Genomic DNA, 19301 nt, shown 5'->3' with positions numbered 1-19301 from the left:
ATTTTGCACACTTTTTTCAGTAGCAAAGTCAGTGTTAAAATCCCACAACTAACATTACTGTAGTCAATTTTACAGGACTCACTCTGTTCCCCAGATGCACTGCTGATGGAGTAGGGGGAAGGGGGAGAATCTTGTGCCCCATAAGAGTTGCCATCTGAGGATTGTGCCCTGCTCACCCTGCCCTAGTCACGGTGACTAGGGCATATGGAAGTTAACATAATAAAAAAGCATGTGTTAGACATTCTAAACTAGCTGTTAAGTGTGTTGGTGCATATCAGTCTTCACAGGGATTGGAGATTAATATATGAAGTTCACTGCTTTGAAAGGTATTGGTGAGACACTATTTATATAAATTAACATATTTAATTCATTTTAATTATTCTGATTAAACACCTTATTCTGATAAACAGATTGTAAGTGTAAGGTTGGGAGTATAGCAGAGGCTAGGGGTAAGGTACACTATACCATGCTAAAATAATGGACATTTTAACTTATTTATCTTTTATACTGCTTACTATCTTTTTAGTTGATTATAGAATGTCATTAATTTTAGGGTGTTAAAGTGCTGTTGAATCGAAGAGATTTTGGGTAAAGAAATAAATGTCAGGTTTCTTTTTCTATGTGCATGATTTTGAAAAAGCTGAACTTATTCTTGCTTTTTGTTCAATTCGACATGTCAATACAACAAAACCCCACACCTGTTCAAGTAGGCTAGCCAGTGGTTATAGCAAAATACTGCAGATCTGTCTGCTTTATTTAGCATAGACATTGTCACCTTTTTCACAGCTTGAAATATGTATTTAATTGACAACGTATTTGTGTGTCTTCTTCACTCAGAAGATAGATTTTTCAATATCCAGGTTCATCTCAGATTTACATATTCCTTTAGAACAGGTAGATGCAATATTCACGTTTTCACTATATGGTATACTGCTTGTTTAACAGTTATATTATAGCGTATATAAAAGGTCCCAGTATTGCTGACCATAGAACATTTTCCAGTGTGGCTTGAAAAATGGACCTTAGTAAGCATCACTGTGTTGCATTACAAATGTGTCTTGCATATTATATCATCTCGCTGTTTATATTATTTAGTGATCGTAAACTCCCAGATCGAAAACTCTTCCTACGTACGCTTCGCAGATAATTGCGATAAAGCATAACGCTGATGACTCTAGCCTGAAATTGTTTAGAAACAATATAGTACAGAATAATGTCTAGGCAGGTACTGAGGTTCATGAGGAAGGTGGTAAATGCTGCCCATGGATTGTAGCTCTTGTTTTTGTCTTGCAACATCAGGAATGCAAAACAAATGTGGAAGGGTACAAAGCAGACAAGCACTTGCACAATCAAAGTAACTATAATTCTTATAGATCTCTCCTTGGCCTTGGGTTTCAGTTTAGAAGTCCTGCCATGGATGAAATTGTAAATAATAACAAGGTAGCATCCAATCATGATGAACAGGGGAATCAAGAAAAAGAAAATCAAGCGAGAATAGTTTAACATATTGACTTCCTTTAGGTGAATAATGTCAAGCATCTTTATGCAGGTGGTAAAATTTGAGGCTTTATCTGGATCTGAATTTAAAAACAACAGAGGGGAAGTTGATGCAAGGGTCATTATCCAGATGCCAATGCAGGCTATCAAAGCTTTGCTTGTATTTTTAAGTTCTTTCACATGTTTTGGCTGGACAATAGCCATAAATCTATCTACGCTTATAAAAGCAAGCAACCACAGAGCAATGCTTGGATAAAACACAGTGAAAGCGCTGACAATCCGACAAAACAGATCTCCAAAAGGCCAAATTCCTTTCCCATAGTAGGTTATCCGGAAGGGCAAGGATAATATAAAAATTAAGTCGAGGAAAGCAACATTCATCATGTAGACAGTTATAGTTGTTCTTTTTTTGGTAGTGCAGCTGAAAACCCATAGTGCTGTGATATTTACTAGTAATCCAATGGTGAATACAAAGATATAGAAGACCAGGGACGCAATCCGGTATTCTTCGGGGTGTTGACTTCCTGGCATAATGTTTTGGTTATATCCATTCATTGTCTTTTTTTCCTCGTACACTTTTCCTAAAAGCAAATAAAATGAAGTATGAAAAGTGAAATTGCCATCAAAGGGACTTAAAGCTCCACATAGAAACCTTTTTATTTTTAAAAGTAATTGTGGTTAAGGAGTAAGAACCTCATATGGTTGAGGAATAATCACCTACACTGTGCTACCGACTTTTATCTATTAATGGCAGTCTCTGTCCCAAGAAGATTACATATATCAGACTTCTGGATGGAATGATGTGATATTTAATAATTCAAAAAAGAATAATTTCTGTTAAAGAAGTATAACTAATATATAGTGTGTAAAAGGAAGAAGAAAAATATGTATCTAAAAATGATATTTTGGGTTTTAAATACAGTATTCATTTCCCAGGCTTTAAAATGTATTGGACATATATGAAAGAGAGGATTAATCTTAGAGCTATTTTGTTTAAAAAAAATTGGGATGAGGAATGAACCATGAACAGAACCTCAAAGTGATGACCTTCTGAGCAGGTTAGCTGCTGGGAAGAGTGGGTATGCTGAGACTCCTAGCAACATGCTGTCCTAAAATGAGGTGCTTGCTGTCTCTCTCCTATCTCAGTCTCTTGGTGATAAGTGCATTGAATTGGAAGTGTCAGTGCACTTGCTCATCTGCTGACAGGAAAAAGGAGGTGTCCTTCTTTCTTTAGTCTACTTAGAGACTGCTAGCAGGGAAGAATAAATCTATTGTAGTCTTTTCTTAGGTCTTGGGCAGACATACCACTAAAATATGGAGTGCTTCAATGGTGGAGAAACATGCAGCCCCTCAATGGACCTGGGAGGCCCTACCCCCTGCCTCCCCACTTCTGGAACTTGAAGACTAGAGGCAAAGAGCTTTTAGGCATTCTTGATGTCTGCCCTGTGGGTGGCTGAGGGCACAGGAAAGTGCTCATTGGCTAGCTGTCCTGTTCTGCCTCCTACCACGGAGGGGAGGGAAGGGTGGAGCACTGTAAGATGCTGGAAGCCTGAGCAAACCCCTGCCATACTTTGTAATGTGTGCAGATGTAATTGGAAAAGGTTCAAAATGAGGCACTTCAAAATAGTTCATCCAGGGTTTGTTTGGGTTTTTTTTAAAGTGCTTTGGCCATTTTCAAAGCACTTCCTAGTGCACATATGTCTGTCTGCTTGCATTTTGAAGTGGTTCAAATGTTATGTCTATCCAGGACCTTAGTCTTCTACCGATTTTGCAGATGGCATGGTCCACTTCGCTTGACCCTTGACTTAGCCTCCCAACACTTCTTCAAAGAGAGTTTCTCTTCTTCTGTATTCCTCTCTCCGTCCTCCTTTTTTCCCTTCTATTTTTTCATTTTGGAGGGGGTTGAAATCTCTTTGACAAAAGTTAATACCTGATGCTGCTAACAGTTTTCCTAACAGCAGGAGAATGCAATTTTTGTAAGGTTATCAGTAGTCTGTTTGTTTTAGTCTTGGAAATGAAAGATGCATTTTAATAGCAGCATATCTCACGCTTATGATGTACTTTTTGTATATTATACATCAATGCATTGTTAATCATGCATATAATTTAAGAACATAAAAGTTTCCCTCGAAGATCACAGCAGTGGTCTGTGTAGACCATTGTCCTTGTCTGACAACACCCAGTACCAGATGTTTTCAAGGAGGGTACTCCCATCCTGAACAGTTACGATGTAACATACCTACATAGGAAATGTCTTCCAAAGTCCTTTAAGTTAATGATTATGTTTTGCCTTGGAAATATGTTTTATTTATTAGTTTTATTTTTGGTTCTCTATATTAAAACTGTAATATATCTTGTAATTAGTATTATATATGTAATTATATATTAATGCCTAAGGCTGAACTCGGTCTCAGTGATGCTTTTTGTGGTAATGAAAATGTTGCTGATTGGTCTGAAGAAGATTAGGTCACTAAAGGAAAAATGTTAGTGTGAGGGCCATAAAGTAAAATGGAATTCACACCTCAGATGGAAAAAATGTATAGTGTATTGACGAGGAAAGAGGTTTGGAGTGGGTTTAAGAAATGCCTTTTGAAGTAGTCATGCAATATGTGGGTAAACTAAAAATAAAATGTCCAGATACCAAAGCATAACAAAAGCTCCTGAAGAGGACTCCTGGTAATATGGTGATATTTGATCTATAAGACTATCTGGTTTAAATCACTTTTTCATAAGAAATTCTTATTCAAATATCATTAAGACAATTCTGTAAGTATAACGATGAAGTATTATTGGTCAAATTAAATGATCAAAACAGTCAGAAAAATAACATTACTAAGAATACAGTCATTTTTCTACATAAAGAGAAAACATTTAGGGTAGTGAGTATTCTCGTAAACTTTGTTTTTTCATTCTCATTATAGTTTTAGATCGTGTGCTGTTAATGTTGTACTTTTATCTTGAGATTTGGGGCCAATTATATAACTGTAGAGATTATGTTGTTCAACAGTAATATATACTAGTCTGCTCATTTACACTTGATATTACTTGTGACCTGTGGCTTACTTGGAGGTCTTTTCAATCTATATAGTGTAGTATTTTAAGATCTACCTGCAGAGTTTTTTTATTGTTGAAGACGTTCTTTAACTTAACCAACTGTCCATGGTTAAAATTAATGTTAGTCCTGTAATCACAAGTCCATTCTAAATATAAAAGTTAGAAATCTAACATTTAAACACTACATAGGTAAGAAATAAGTAGATTAAAAAATCTGAATATTTATTCTTGTATGTGCATACATGTGTTTATTATTGGATTGCAGACATTGCTGCTTGCACAGTATTCGCATTTGATATTTGGAAGATCAGCACGCATAGATCTTCATGTGCACCTGAGCTGAGTGTTTTGTCCCAGACATTGTTTAGTGATAGAAATGTTTAATGTTTAACTGGTTAAGTTGAATAAAGTGATTTATAAGATCTTAAAGGGGTCATTTTTTCCAAATATTTTAATTTGTCATATTTTAATAATTAGTGGAGTTCTTAATTTAATCTAATCTAATGAAAAGATTTCCCTGAACAATTCATATTTGTTGCTCTTTTTTTAATTTAATTTAATTTTTGTTGTTTGTGTGTACATTTAATAAAGAGGGTAGAGTTTCAACTGGGTGCTACATATGAGACTTAGAGGACAAGCTCAGAATTGGTTTTTTGCCTCCTGGTTTTGACTGAGAGTTAGAGTTAGTTCTCTTGTTTGTATATAGAGCTAAACCACTTACTGTTTTAGTGCTTGCAACTATGTAACTGCTATCTCTTAACCACCCCTCTTCTTTCCTAAAATGTCCTCAAAGAATTGTGTTAGTTTGGGCTTATTTAAGGTTATCAGTAAAATCTGTCCAAATGTAATTCAATGAGAGCAAATAATTTTACTATATAGTTATAAACTATTTAGGATGGATGTTACTTTTAGCAACTACTTACTTTGAACATACAGAACAAGAAGCTTATGTGACTGCATGTATTCTTGAAAAACAATTTTTTTGCTTAAATGTAAAGTTGCACAGTAGAACTGTATTTAAAAAGTTGAATTGTGGTGGTAAGTGCATTTCCTTTTAGTAGTTCTAGAAAGCATAGCATTGTTAAATTCATATTTTTAAAGGCAGAAGTCAGTCTTAGTAATTTATATAGACATCTAAATTACCATTATACTCAGTTTGAAAATAATTGATCAAACATTACTTACCTTCTGCACGCTATAAAATTACTTCAGAGATGCTCATTTTTTAACCTCAGATCTGCAAAAATGTTTAGACTTCCTTCTCTGTTCGCTTCACTGTCTTAAAATAGAAGCCCTCCTTTACTGGCAGGAAATGATGAAACAATGTAGCTAGTTCCGACTTAATTTATTGGTTATATTAATTTTAAAAAATTGTTAATGATGTATCACACAGGATAACTCTTCTTTTGACCTTTCTGTACTGTCAGCTGACAGTTCTAGCCTCTTTCAGTGGGTGTGCTTTTATAATGTTTCTTGTTTCAGAATTGTGTGTGTGTGTGCATGTGCACACACATGCACATGTGTATGTGTGTGTGTATTTTGGGAACATCAAAAATGTGAAACAAAGTACTTGCATAACAACCAAATTATGGTAAAAAAGGAAGTTTTTATTAAATATGAATTAAATGTGTTCTGCACAGACTGTATTTACTCTTGTGGAAATCCCCATTGTGTTTTCATTGCATTGAGCTGGTAGTCAGTTTGAAAGTGAGAAAAATGCACTGCATTTGAAATAGGAAGTTTAAGTCACTCACATGCTTAGCTTGTTTTTCAGCTATATTTATATGATCATATTGGAAAAATAGTAATTCTGTAATGCTTTACTTTTTTTTAGAAAATGATGCTAACTATGCCTTTTCTGAGTGTTCATCAGATAAACTGAATGCAGTATTATAAATGCATTTTTTTCACATAATGGGAAAATAAATACTTAATTTTACCTGAAACATGAAATGGTTTTCTCTGAAATGCTATATTCAAGCTTTTTATTATGCCATAAAAAATTACTTTCTCAGGGCCAAATAATTAAAAATATGGAAAGAAAATCTCTATTTTATTGAAAAGATATTTCAGGTATTATAGTGAACTTTACTGTGTAGGGGAAAATCTTGTGTAGCGTAATGTAATTCAATGTGTAGGGGAAACTTCTTGTTTAATTTTACTTTTGAAAACTCCCAATAAGGTCAATAGGAGTTCTGGAAGAGTAGGGTCAAATAATATTTGCAGGATTTGGTCTTTAGTAAAATGGGATGAAAGCTCTAAACTGCATTATTGTAGTTTAGTAGAGACCCTTGTCTCTGCAAAATAGCTTTGTGGCATTAGTCAAAAAGTTTATCTACTTTAAGAACTGCTGCCCCATTAGTTGTATTGACACAGCCTCCTTGTGGATACATGATCTATATCATCAGAAGGGTTTTTTTCCTGCTATCATATTTATACCACCTCCCCAATTGACATGAGCAGAAGCCCTCTTATTGTCAGCCAGCAAACGCCTCTTATGGTTACCATAGTTGCATCCAAATTGGAGGGGCTTTGCTGGCAGATACCTGTAGCCAACATAGCTATACTGGCAAAACTTTCTAGTGTAATCAGACTTAAATTGAAGTGCATAGATGTTTACATTGCCTACCTCGGTGTGTGAAGTTGTCTAGTCAGAGAAGAGATGGGTTTTAAAAACTGTATGTTAATATATAGGTTACTTCAGATTGTTACATTAGTATTAGATTTTTGTGTTGTAGGGTACCTAAACTCAAACAATATATATGATATTTTCAAAGCCCTTGCAGATATAATGAGTATTAAATCTACCTCCCCCTGCCCTCAACAGCCAAAGCATTCTAGCTCTCCAGGATAAGTGCTCCTGGGGGTTTAGTTTTAAAAATTTCACTGCAAGTATTTGTTTGTAAAACATAACTTTTCCAAACACTGCTTAATCCTAAAGACTGCTACATTTTAAGAATTATAAGGTGGTTGTCAGTGTTGTAGTCCATTAGCATTAAAACCCTGGAATCTCTATAGTGCTGTGAATCATTTGTACAATGCTTTCAGTGCAGGTAAAAATTCACTGAAATGCAGTGTTACATGTTTTGTCGGGAGCAAAGTGCTTGTTATGCCCCTTTGACTTATTCACAAGACTTAAAGATATGATTAGGCTGTTCAGCTGTCACTCCTCCCCATCCAAAAGAAAACTTTATTTGACAAGTGCCATACATATGTACAAGTAAATAGTTAAGTTTTGTTAGGAAGTATATTACTTAAAAGGTATCTGTAACAGGGTCTTTGCTCAAGGGGTGGCCGTCCTGCCCTTGGATTACCGTCTTAGTCCTTGGTCTTGCTGCCTCTCAGGCAAAACTCCCTTTCCCTCACCTGCTATGCCTTGTTGGTATTAATCTCTAGGAAATGGGAGGCTGCCTCAGGGCTTCCCAAGTCTGATCTTGCCTTAAGGGCCAATTGCACGGCTCCATCTGCCCCCACATCACGCCCCATGCCTCCCAGGTGTTATAACTCACTGATGTTCATTCAATCTCCAGTGTGGCTTGCTTCTCCCAGGCACTTTGCCTCTCTCAGCTACTCCTGAGTGCTGCCTTCCTGCCTGGAGTTGCATACTCTGCCCCTTCTGGGCCTCTGGTCTCACTCTCAGCCCTGCTCTGGGCTCCTGGACCCTCTGGTCCCACTCTCAGCCCCTATTTGGGCTCCCAGACACCTTACTGAGCCCCTAGGGACCTCCTCCACCCTTAGTCCCTTCCCCAACCTCCAGAGTTTACCCCCAGCTTTGATGTTAGGGCAGGAGCCCTGCTATAGGTCTGCTCACCTCCCTGTGGCTCCTGGGACTAGATTGTCTGACTGGCTCAAGCCCTGAGCTTATATGTCTCAGTCCCAGCCCCCTTGTGGTTAGGTAACTCCCCAATCAGCCCCTGCTGCACTTGCAGACTGGTTTTCATGCAGCCTGTCCTCTTAAAGTGACAGGTGCATGCCAGGCACCCTGTTACAGCAGAGGTTGTCAACCAGGAGTATGTATACCCCCAGGAGTACTTTGGAAGGACCTAGAGGGTATGTTTGGGCAGGTGGGGATGGAGCACTGCCACCAACCACTCTGCACCACCACCTCCCAGGAGCAGGGGGCGGGGGAAGGCAGTGGTGTCCCTCTGTGGGCCTCACAGGCGCCACCTGCCTGGCCAGACCGGGGGGGGGGGAGCTGGCATGTGGCTGCCACCACCCTGTGCTACCACCGCTCCACATCCAGCTGTGCACCCCCACACCCAATTCCACATCCAGCCATGCATCATCCCCCCCTTTGCTCTGTGTCCAGCTGCCAGGGGTACACTTATTAAAAAAAGGTTGAAAATCTCTGTGATACAGTACACATTTAATTAATTTCTAGTTTGAAAGCAACCAGTTACTGACTATGGCACTGGAGGGTTTCTGTTCAAAGAATTGTCTTGGATTGCTGTTCACATTGAAAAAAATATCTGGTGTTATTTTCTTCAGATGAGCAGGCAGTCAGGACTGAACTACCATATACTTGCCTTCAAAATTAATGGAAACCTCGCCAAAGGTTTCCTTAATCATCTGTGCTGATGTGCCAAACAAAGGCTGCAATGATTTGGTAGAGGCACTGACTCTGTTGGAGGGAAGTGTCTGACACTTGGGTTAGGATTCCTCCCTTAGGCTAAGTACAGATGTTCAAAAGCCCTGAGGCAGAATCAATTCAATCTCTGCAGATTTTTTTAAACTGTGTAGATTAAACTGATAACAAAATGATTTGACAGTCTGTGTTTGGGTGGCCAAGATAGGCAGAAGCCTGCATTGGCCCAGGCCAGGCCTGGGGGCGCTTTTAAGGCTGCTGAACCCAGCTCAGCAATAGCCCAGGCCTGATTGTCTGCTGGTTGTACTCTCTGCTGCTGATAAGAGATGGGGGGGGGGGGGGGAGAGGTGTCCAGCATCCAATCTCTCCCCAGTCCTTACCTTTGGGGGTGGGAAATGTAACCCCCACCAGTCGGAGTCTGCACACCATGGGAAAAACCACCACTGGGCCAGGGGTTTCTCCTCATCCCCCACCCTGCCTGCCCACAGCTGGTCTTAGATCACCCCAGCCCTCCATCTCCAAGGGGGGAATTTCAGCTCAGCTCCCAGCTGCAGGGCGGGGTGTGAAAAGACCCTTTATGTGGCTTCCTCCCCCTGGCCCCATGCCTTGCAGACCCCAGCTGGGGTTCCCGTGCCGGGCCAGAGGGTGCATTCTCACCTCCCACCACTCCTCTCAGAGAAGGACAGCTGAGGAAGAAGCAAGTCTAAGTCGATCCCAGCCTGGCTTGCTAGGCTACAGCACAGGGGAGAAGAAAGCCCCCTCCCTGCCAGGACTTTTCCTCTCCTTTACTGACTGCGGCTAGGGAATCCTGTGGGGTCTGTTTCCTTTCTTTCCCCTCAGCTCCGTTCCACCAGGCTGACAGGCAGGAAGCAGGCTGGTATGATAGCTGGAGGCAGGGCCAGCCCTGCTCCACTGGAGCAGGCAGTATGGCCCCGGCTGCAAAGCATCCTGGGATGCTGGGGGACTGTGAGTTAACTTGAAATGGGAATCATAGAAAATTAGGGTTGGAAGGGACCTCAGGAGGTTGGAAGGGACCTCAGGAGGGACCCCAACAAGGTCATCCCAGCCAAGGCTTTGTCCAGCTGGGCCTTGAAAACCTCCAAGGATGGAGATTCTACAACCTTTCTGGGTAACCTGTTCCAGTGTTTTACTAAACTAGCGAGAAAATTCTCCCTAATATTTTACTTAAACTTCCCTTGCTTCACTTTGAAACTATTGCTCTTTGTCTCTGTCATCTGCCACCACTGAGAACAGTCTAGCTCCATCCTCTTTCAAACCCCCTTCAGGTAGTTGAAGGCTGCTGTTAAATCCCCTCTCAATCTTCTTTTCTCTAAACTAAATAAGTTCAGTTCCCTTAGCCTCTCTCATCACAGTCATGTGCCCTAGGCCCCTAACCATTTTTGTTGCTCTATGCTGGACTGTCTCTAATTTATCTACATCCTTTCTGTAGTGGGGGTCCCAAAATTGGACACAGTACTCCAGATATGGCCTCACCAGAGGCGAACAGAGGGGAATAATTACTTCACTTGATCTGCTGGGAACACTCCTACCAATGCAGCCCAGTATGCTGCTAGCCTTCTTGGCAACAAGAGCACACTGTTGGTGCATTGGAAGGGAGCTGGGACAGAAGTTCCATAAATCAGTTAAGTCTGATACTACATCCATCCATATTCATCTTACACGAGTTTTTCCCATTTGGAGAGTGCTTAAGTGCTCTGAACTTCTGTTCTGTTGCAGGTTAAGGTCATCAGGTTTTCTGACTGCTCACGTTTATGTTTAACTTCTGTCCATAGACTTAGGATTTATCTTCATTGCTGATCACCCTCAGCCTTACCGGAGTTGTTGTCCGTAATATCTGTGACCTGAGTTTAGAGATGCTTTCATTCAGCCCTTTGGGTTATTCTACGGAGTTGGCTAAAGCTTGAATGCTGTTTTCAGTGAGGTTGTTAACCACCCCATTTTGCAGTACAGGAACAAAACCACCTGACTCCTGATAGTGTTCTGGGCCTTCCTATGTACTCAGAACAGACAGGTTGGTGCACAGTTCACTGGCTAAAAGAAATAAAATCTCAGATTATTGCAGCATATAAAAACATAAAATGGGTCTACAGAAGCCCTAGTGATGACAAAATAACCTGGGTGTAATTTTTGCACTTTGTTACAACAGGGTTCTCACTCAAGTAACTGCAGTGCAGGCCTACCTTAAATGGGGAGAAGAGTGGTCAGGTTTAGCCTTCATTCTCCTGGTTCTGTTTTAGAAATCTCTGGATCCTGTATTCTCTTGCTGCCCTGTCTTCTTCTGGATGTACTTACAATGTGGGTCCTTTTATCACTCCCATTTTCATAAGAATAAATGCCTACTGCTGTCTGTTTCTCTTGTCACTGTGACAGTAGTGTTATCGGATTATTGTGTGACATGTTGTCACTCCTTCTGGGCAGTAACAAGTAATACTTAGTTTCTCTTGCTTTGTATCACCTGTGTACTCCTAAGATAGAAAAGGAGAAGTGTTTCACCCAACCCATTTACTTTATACCATGTGATCTTTCCAGGGGAGGGGATAAGGAGCCCTGCATCTGAAGATGGGGAGGAATTAAACACAGCTTCAGCATGGTAGGAAGTAAGCCACATTTTGACATTTTTCCTTCTCCCTTTTAACTTACAAGCGCTCCGCGTGATGACTATCAGACAGAAAAGCAGTAGCATTAAATGAGTGTGAACTGTGAGGAGGTGCTGGGATCTCCCCTGCTAGGGGGTTTTGCCATGGCAGGGGAAGACCTACACTGTCTCTGGCAGCCATAGGAACCAGGCAGCACAGCTATGTACCAATCAGTGTATCTGGGAGGCAGGGGGAGGTGATTGGGGGAAGCAGAATGTGCTCCATCCTCAGGGAGCCTTTGCTAAAGCAGGTACAACCCTGCTCCCAGTATATATGTATGGGGGGCAGAGAGTAAATGGGGCACCGGGATCTGGTCTGAGAAAGCCCAGCCATGGGGGAGCTGACACTGACACTAAGCAGTGGGAGCAGCAGAGCCCAGGAAGGTAAGAGTTCCCTTCCCCTCACCCATGCCAACGTGCATCCCGTTCTGCAGCTCCATGTACTGTAGTTGGCATACTCTTGCCACCCCCCTCCCACTCCTTCCTCAGACGCTCCATGAGCTCTGTGCCACTACAGAAAGGGCACAGAGTATCTTTCAGGGTACAGTATCTTTCTCAGGCCGGTATTTCAACTGTGCAGGAGCAGTTGCATCTCTATTTCAATATGTTAACAATATGTTAACAACCTGCTGTTGTAGTAAATTCATACGCCTGCATTGGTCGAGATTTTCAAGATTTTAATTTTTGAATTAGCTGTTTTTTTAAAATTCTGTGTATCCAACATTATGAGCTGGTAGTATTATTATCGTTATGATAGAAGCTAGATCACTATTTAATAGTCAGGTTTTTTTCTAGGTGCTTAAATCCACATTTATTTGTACTCGTATCAGCTTGAAATCTGCCTTATTAAGGTTTGGGTTAGGTTTAGTGACTGGAATTTAATGTTTGAGCCTGGGTTTCAAGACATACAGTGCCCCTGAAAACAGTCCCAACACCGACATTTTTCAGTTCTCTTAACTTTCGTATTGCATATGACTGGCGCTCAAGCTTTTGCAGTTATGCACACCAGACTCATTTCCTGAAAGTATCATCTGTAAGCACCTAGAAAAGGACAGAGTAATATGTAACAGCCAAAGTGGATTTGTCAAAAACATGTCATGATAGTCCTGTTCTATGACAAGGCAACATGGTTTGTGGCCAGGGAAGAAACAGTAAATGTAATAAATCTGGATTTTACTGTGGCTTTTCATACTGCCGCATGTTGTATCCCTATATGGGAGTCAGCCCCTCCACCTCACACAGCCAGATGGGCCATGCCCCCTCACTCCCCCATAGGGCCAGGTCAGGACTGAGCCATGCCCCCACCCCCCCATGTGGTCATATTGGGACTGAGCTGCCTCCTGCCTCCTCCGTGTAGCTGGATGGGGCTCTGCCATCCCTGCCTTGGCTACCAGATCGGGGTCACCAGACAGATCTGGTCCACAGATGGACCAGGCACTGCTCATCTGGCTTGCCATGGAAAAGGGTTGGACAGCACTGCTCTATTGCATTGTCCAAGTGTGGGTAGGGCTTGGGAATTTGGAAGCAGGGGAGGGCAGCAGTATTGCCACTGTTCTTCAGCTGCCAAATTTCCCAACCCATGGAGAGTCCATGGGCCAGAGGTTGAACACCCCTGGGATAGAGGGTACCCATACTAAATTGGGAAAGCATACCACATGGCTGTGCGTTTTTAAGCATTTTAGAGGGCAGAGTTACTGGTAGAATTTAATTTTTCCTGACAAATTGGTGAAATTATCTGAAATAAATGTGAGGAAATTCAGTGAGGGGAAACTACAAAGTCCTGTACTTAAGTAGGAATCATTAACTGAACAAATGCAAAATAGAAAAAGACTCCTAGAGCTGTTATTCAGAAAAAGGATTGCAGGGTTATGGTGAATAGCGGTAAGAATGCAAGTCAGCAGTGTCATATTGTTGTGAAAGAAGGCTAATGCCATACTGAAATGTGCAAAGAAGGCTATCAAATGTTAGATTTGAAGCAGTCCTTCTAACTTGTGACATCTTAACTGAACTATTGTGTCCTTTTTGGAAACCACATTTCAAGAGAGATGTGGACTGACTGGAGAGACTACAGAGGAGAGTAACAAAAATGATGAGACGTTCAGAAGATAAAACCTAAAAGAACAGATCGAAAGAACTGTTTTTGTTTAGTTTTGAGAAGACATGATAGTCTTAGGAAAAGGTTAGTGCAAAGCGGAAGGGTACAAATTATTTTTCATGTTTACTAAGCATAAGACATGAAGTAATGGGCTTTACTTGCAGCAAGGTTAGGCATTAGAAAAATCTTCCTAACTGTAAAGGTAGTCAAGGATAAGAGTAGATTACCTAAGAATGTTGTGGATTCTCTATCAGTGGTTTTTTTCAAACCAGATTAGACAAACCTGTGAGGAATAGTTTAAATGTTCTGCATTGGGGCAAAGGAATTGATTAGATGACCACTTGAGGTCACTTCCAGGCCAGGGGTGTTTTATGATTCTATATTGCCCCACTGGGCTTCATTCAACTGTTGTCCAATCCGTGTTGCCCCTTAGAGAAAGTAGTATTTCAGAATTATTTGAAGTGCCAGCTTTATCTCCAAAATGCCTTGATTATGAGTGATGGGTCAGAGAAAATGACACAACAGGACAGAGTTCAGGAATAGTTCAGAATAATTTCCTGGAACCTGAGCTATAGTTGCTGCCCATGGCAGGTTTCTAGGAATCCTTATGTATGTTTCTTCTCTACCTGTATTGGAGAGAGGTTTCTTTTGAAATTTTTTCTGTGAAAAAAGAGCTTTCTCTTGAAAATATGTCAAAATGTTCTAAAAAGATGACATCAGAGAGGCTGACACGAGAGGTTTACCCAGGAGAACTTTTGTTCTCTGCCAGAAAAAGTAAGCTTGAGTCTTGCCAGGCAGTACTAGGCATGACTTGACTGGTTCAGTGCAGAGCACTATGTGAGTAGATGTGCTTGATTGTATTCACTCAGCGTACTTCATTGTGATGGGAGGAAGGCTGGTATGCTCAAAGTGTGGAACAAGCCCCTAAGTAATGAAAAAGGGGAAAGAGGAAGCCTTACTGACTCCTTAAAGTGCCAAAGAAGGATCACAGAGCTGGTCTTTGAATGACAGTTAAGGGTTCCCAGAAAGACCGCTATTTTCTCCTTGCCTTAACTCTACCTCAGCATAACTAGGGCAGGGCGTCAGTCCCAGGCTCTGGGGGCACCAGAATCACCCATCCTGGGAGTCTTTGCCACAGAAGGGACAATCCTGCGCTGCCCCTGCCCAGCTGTAGGAGCAGGGGGGAGGGCAAGTGGAACGGTGCTGCCCCCACCTGGGAGCCTTTGCCAGAGCAGGCACAGCCCTGCACACACTATGAGCAGGACGGGGGGGGAGGGTACAAAGGGGCACCAGGGTCAGCTCTCAGGGAGCTCAGCTACAGGGCTGCTGCTGTCAAGTGGAGCTTATGCTGTTACAGCAGCCGCAGTAGTAGCCTGGGAAGGTAAGCATTTGCTTCCCCTCACCCCCACGCATCTATGTTCCTGCCCCAGGCGCTCAATAAGCTGGTTAAGTCTCTGCACTGCTTTATTCCCTTTCACTGACTCACTTCTTAAAAACAGAAACAAAACCCAAAAAAACAATAACCTTGAAATCTACATAACCATTAAGGCAAGGATTTTTGTAGGCGGTACTTAGTATTAGATCAACTGCATGGTTGGGAGCATTACGTGTATACCTTGTACATTGAACACTTAAAGGAGTGTATGAAGCTGAATAATGTTATGGTACTGGGTTGAACACAACAGATAATTTGCCAGATCATTAAGGATTAGTCAGGTTTGGTCCTTCTGCCTAATTGTCACCTCTAGGACTCCCTCTACACATTACAGGTATCGCACAATTAACTTGAGACCAGTTACACCTGCAAAATAACTATCATAAAATTATAAGTTCCAACCAGCCATGAAGTTAGACTTCAAAAATGTGTACTGACTTTATAGCTGGTTGCTGTCAAGCTTTAATTTGCAAATGTAGCAGGGCTCCTAGCCACAGGGGGTGCAACCCCCGAGCCGTGGAGATAACTGCTGCTGTAATACCCAAGGGTTGGGGGTGAGTGAAACTTCTGGGCCTACATATGGTTTTCGGTGAGTCCCGCAGCTGCTGGGGCTCAGGGTCCTGGCTGCTGGGAGCCCTGTCAGGAAAAGTGCTCTGAGCTGTGGGTGCCTCTTTCTTGCCAACATGGGGCATGGCAGGAGGCGCAATTGTGTGGATCATGCATTAAATCCAGTTGCATCTTTACCTGCATATGTAGAGGGGGCCTAGATGATGCAAAGTTAAGGGTTCATGGAGGTATGGTGTAAAAGATGTCATGGAGGTATGGTGTAAAAGATGCTGCTTGCCTGTATCTCCCGGTTTTCAGAAGTTTAAATATAGGTGTGTTTTATGTTAGAAACACATCTGTGTTAGAAAGGTACAAGGCTCTGCCCTGCAGAAAGCCAGATGTAATAATGATATTACCAATCAAAGATGCTGTTACAAGTTGCTGGGATGCAAATGTTACATCTCTGGGATTCTGTAGTGATACACAAGTAGCAAAATCCCTGCAACTTTAACTCGGCTTCATTCAGTGGCAAAGTTAGGGTGATTTAGTTAATTTACATCCTTACAGAATATAAGTCATTAGATGCAAGTTAGATCATAGTAGCTGATGTATGCTGTTGAGCAGCAGCTTCTCTTCTCCCTTTAAACCACCTAAAAAGTATGTTTATCCATATTTCTGCACTCTATAGTAAATTTTGGGGTACTGTATACCTGTACCTGGCTCAGCAAAATAAGTCTCTTTCTCTTTTGTGTGTGTGTGTGTGTGTGTGTGTATGCGTGCACGCGCGTGTGTACACACCTCCTCTCCTCCCAAAATAGCTGAACTATATGAAACATTAATGAGAATTTAATTGCAATTATTACTACCAATTTTAAAGCTATTATGTGTAGTATGAATACTGCTCCTACTAGAATATAGCATAGTACAAAGTGCTTCTTGCCCATAACTAGGGCTTCTAGGTGCTGCAGTAACATAAATATAGTTAATATCACTCCTTTTTTATATCACACTTCTATTATCACAATGACAAACTTCTATACATTATAAAAATATTTTATGTATTGTCACTATGGACTTTATCACAGATCACTTATATCAATGAATTCATAATCTCACGTAGGTAAATTTCACTAAAACATAGGAACATGAGAATTGCCATTTACTTGGTTGGACCATAGGTCCATCTAGCCCGGTATCCTGTGTCCCACTGCCCCCTATCCTGTGTCACACGATGGCAGGGACTGGATGCTGGAAAAGAGAGTGAATTAGGTACGACCAGGGTTTTTTCCACTGTTCCCCTCTCACTTGCATGCTCCAGCATTTAAGGTCTTGAAAGTTGTAATTCACAGGCTGTATCCCTAATTTCTGTAATCAGTAGCTCTGTCCTTCCAAGAATTTTTGAATCTGGCTAATCTGTCAGCTTCCTCAGCATCTGATGGCAATAATTTCCACACTTTTAATTAATGTGGTGTGAACATTAGATTTAAACTTACTACCTACTAGTTTCATTTTGTGACCCCTAGTTCTTATATTGTGAGAAATAATAGGTATTCATTACTTACTTTCTCTTCACCATTTAGTATTTGTGTAAACCCTTATTATGTCCTCCCTCAAATGTGTTTCCTAAACTGAATTAACCTGTCCTTTTTCGTTTGTCCTTCTGGAAGCCTCTCCATATACCACTAATTATTCTTGTTGCCCTTCTCTGTACCTTCTCTAGTTGTATATCTCCATCTCTTTCCTCTGTGCTAACAGCTAATGTAGAGGAGACCATCTCAGATATTCTTTGGGTTATTTTTGCCTATGTGCATCACGTTATACTTACCTAATTTGAACTTCATCTGCCATTTAGTTACCTATTTGCTCAGTCATGCCAGATCTGTAGTAGTCTGGTGAGGCATGATTTCCCTTTGACAAGTCCGTGTTGATTCCTCCCCAGCAAGTATATTCATCCTTGTGGTGAACAATTCATTCTTTTTTAATTATTGTTTCTAACAGCTTCCCAGGAACAGAAGTGAGGTTCACTGGCCTGTAGCTTCCTGTGTTCCTCTTTAGAGCCTTTTTAGAGCCAATTAATTGTGACGAAAACAGTTATCAGGCTGACGTAATTGCTGAAGTAATTGTATTGCTCAGTCCCAGAGATCTGCTGGTGATGAACAAATATATATGGTGTATTCTAAAATGGATTTTCCAAAAATAGTTAGCAATAGCTGCCAATGCAAAGATATTGCTGAGAAGCTCAGGGTAGATAGATCAGTAGTTTAAAAAAATATTAGCAAACGAGGGCACATAATAAAAATACTATTGCTCAACCTCTGTGATGACTTGCAAAGGCTTGAGAATTAGCACCTGTGTGGATTTGGAGGAGGCAACAGCTGAAGTGGTTTAAGCAAATCTGTTCACCTCACTTTCTAATAAATGGGCTGCTGCTATCAGAAATGGCAGAAACACTGGCTAAGAAATTGGGACTGTTGGATTAAAAATGTTTGAGTGGCTCTCTTGAGTGGTTCAAGAAACATCAAGAAGGTCACTGCAGGAGAAGCTGCTATTGTTGTTTATAATACAGTAGATACATGGATTTTAAAATTACCAAATGGACTGCTGTGTGCCTGATGACACATATTCAGTGTGAGTGAAACCAGATTATCCTTCAGATTCCTTCCTGACAATGTTCTGTTGTAAAAATGAGAAGTGGTAAGTAAACAAAAAGTTGTTTAGCTTGTGAATGCAGGTGACTGAACTCAGTAGCTCAGAAAGCCCTTTACAGTCTTCTGTTCTTTCCTTTGTTTGACAGTTATCTTCTTTACTGGTATTACTGGCAGTGAAAAATGGCTACTGCTTTTTATAGAGCAGTCTCAAAAGCCACATTGTCTAGAACATAAAAAGCCATCTTGTGCCTTACAAGGCTAAGAGCTATAGGCGGATGATAGAAGAGATGTTTGAAAAGAGAACTGTAACACTCAACAAGAAAATGGAAATCCTTTTGTTTGTTAATAATTTTCCAGTTTACAACATGCAACAAAGCTAATTCTGTTTCTGCCAAACCAAATTCGTATGCATCAGTCTTGTGATCAAAATATAATCAACACATTCAGACGGCAGTATCAGAAGAGAATTGGCCATTACATTTCCCCATGCCACAAAGTAGATGTCCAGAGATAGTGCTGTGAAACTCATCATTCAATATATGCATATGGCCTATGTGACAGGGCAACTCACATGGCCTGCCACAAGAATGGAAAAGGTACAGAGACAAAGAAAAACTTACCAGGCTGATCCCAGACTGAGGAGGGGAGCGCTGTGATCCCGAGAGGGAGAGACACCATGCCAGCGGCAATCAGCACCATCAGCTGGAGGCATGGGAAAAGTGGTGAATCACAAGCTGCTGGGAGGAACCCAGCTGGGGGGGTGCAGGGAATTTAAAGCATACTGA

At 41.1% G+C, this 19301-nt stretch overlaps 2 protein-coding genes across 4 annotated transcripts in view; one reads left to right on the top strand and one right to left on the bottom strand.

Annotated features, from left to right (window-relative positions):
• The window catches only part of UBAC2 (UBA domain containing 2), a 194220-nt gene that overhangs the window by 50859 nt on the left and 124060 nt on the right, over positions 1 to 19301 (top strand). The gene's annotated exons all lie outside the window — the stretch shown is intronic.
• On the bottom strand, positions 725 to 19203 carry GPR18 (G protein-coupled receptor 18). Of its 2 annotated transcripts, none has more exons than XM_090031695.1 (2): positions 19137 to 19203; positions 725 to 2078 (listed from the first exon to the last, which is right to left on the bottom strand). In XM_090031695.1, exons 1-2 carry the CDS (start codon positions 19192 to 19194, stop codon positions 1066 to 1068), a joined length of 1071 nt encoding a protein of 356 aa, XP_089887821.1. In that variant the 5' UTR covers positions 19195 to 19203; the 3' UTR covers positions 725 to 1065. The 2 variants fall into 2 exon arrangements, with proteins under 2 accessions (XP_089887821.1, XP_089887823.1); XM_090031697.1 differs by lacking the exon at positions 19137 to 19203 and adding an exon at positions 5737 to 6021.

The sequence above is a fragment of the Crocodylus siamensis genome, chromosome 1 (assembly GCF_052110815.1).
Source record: "Crocodylus siamensis isolate JL-2025a chromosome 1, ASM5211081v1, whole genome shotgun sequence".
Taxonomy (NCBI): Eukaryota; Metazoa; Chordata; order Crocodylia; family Crocodylidae; genus Crocodylus; species Crocodylus siamensis.
Note: the sequence above shows the minus strand (reverse complement) of the source record. Positions and strands in the feature narration are given on the sequence as shown.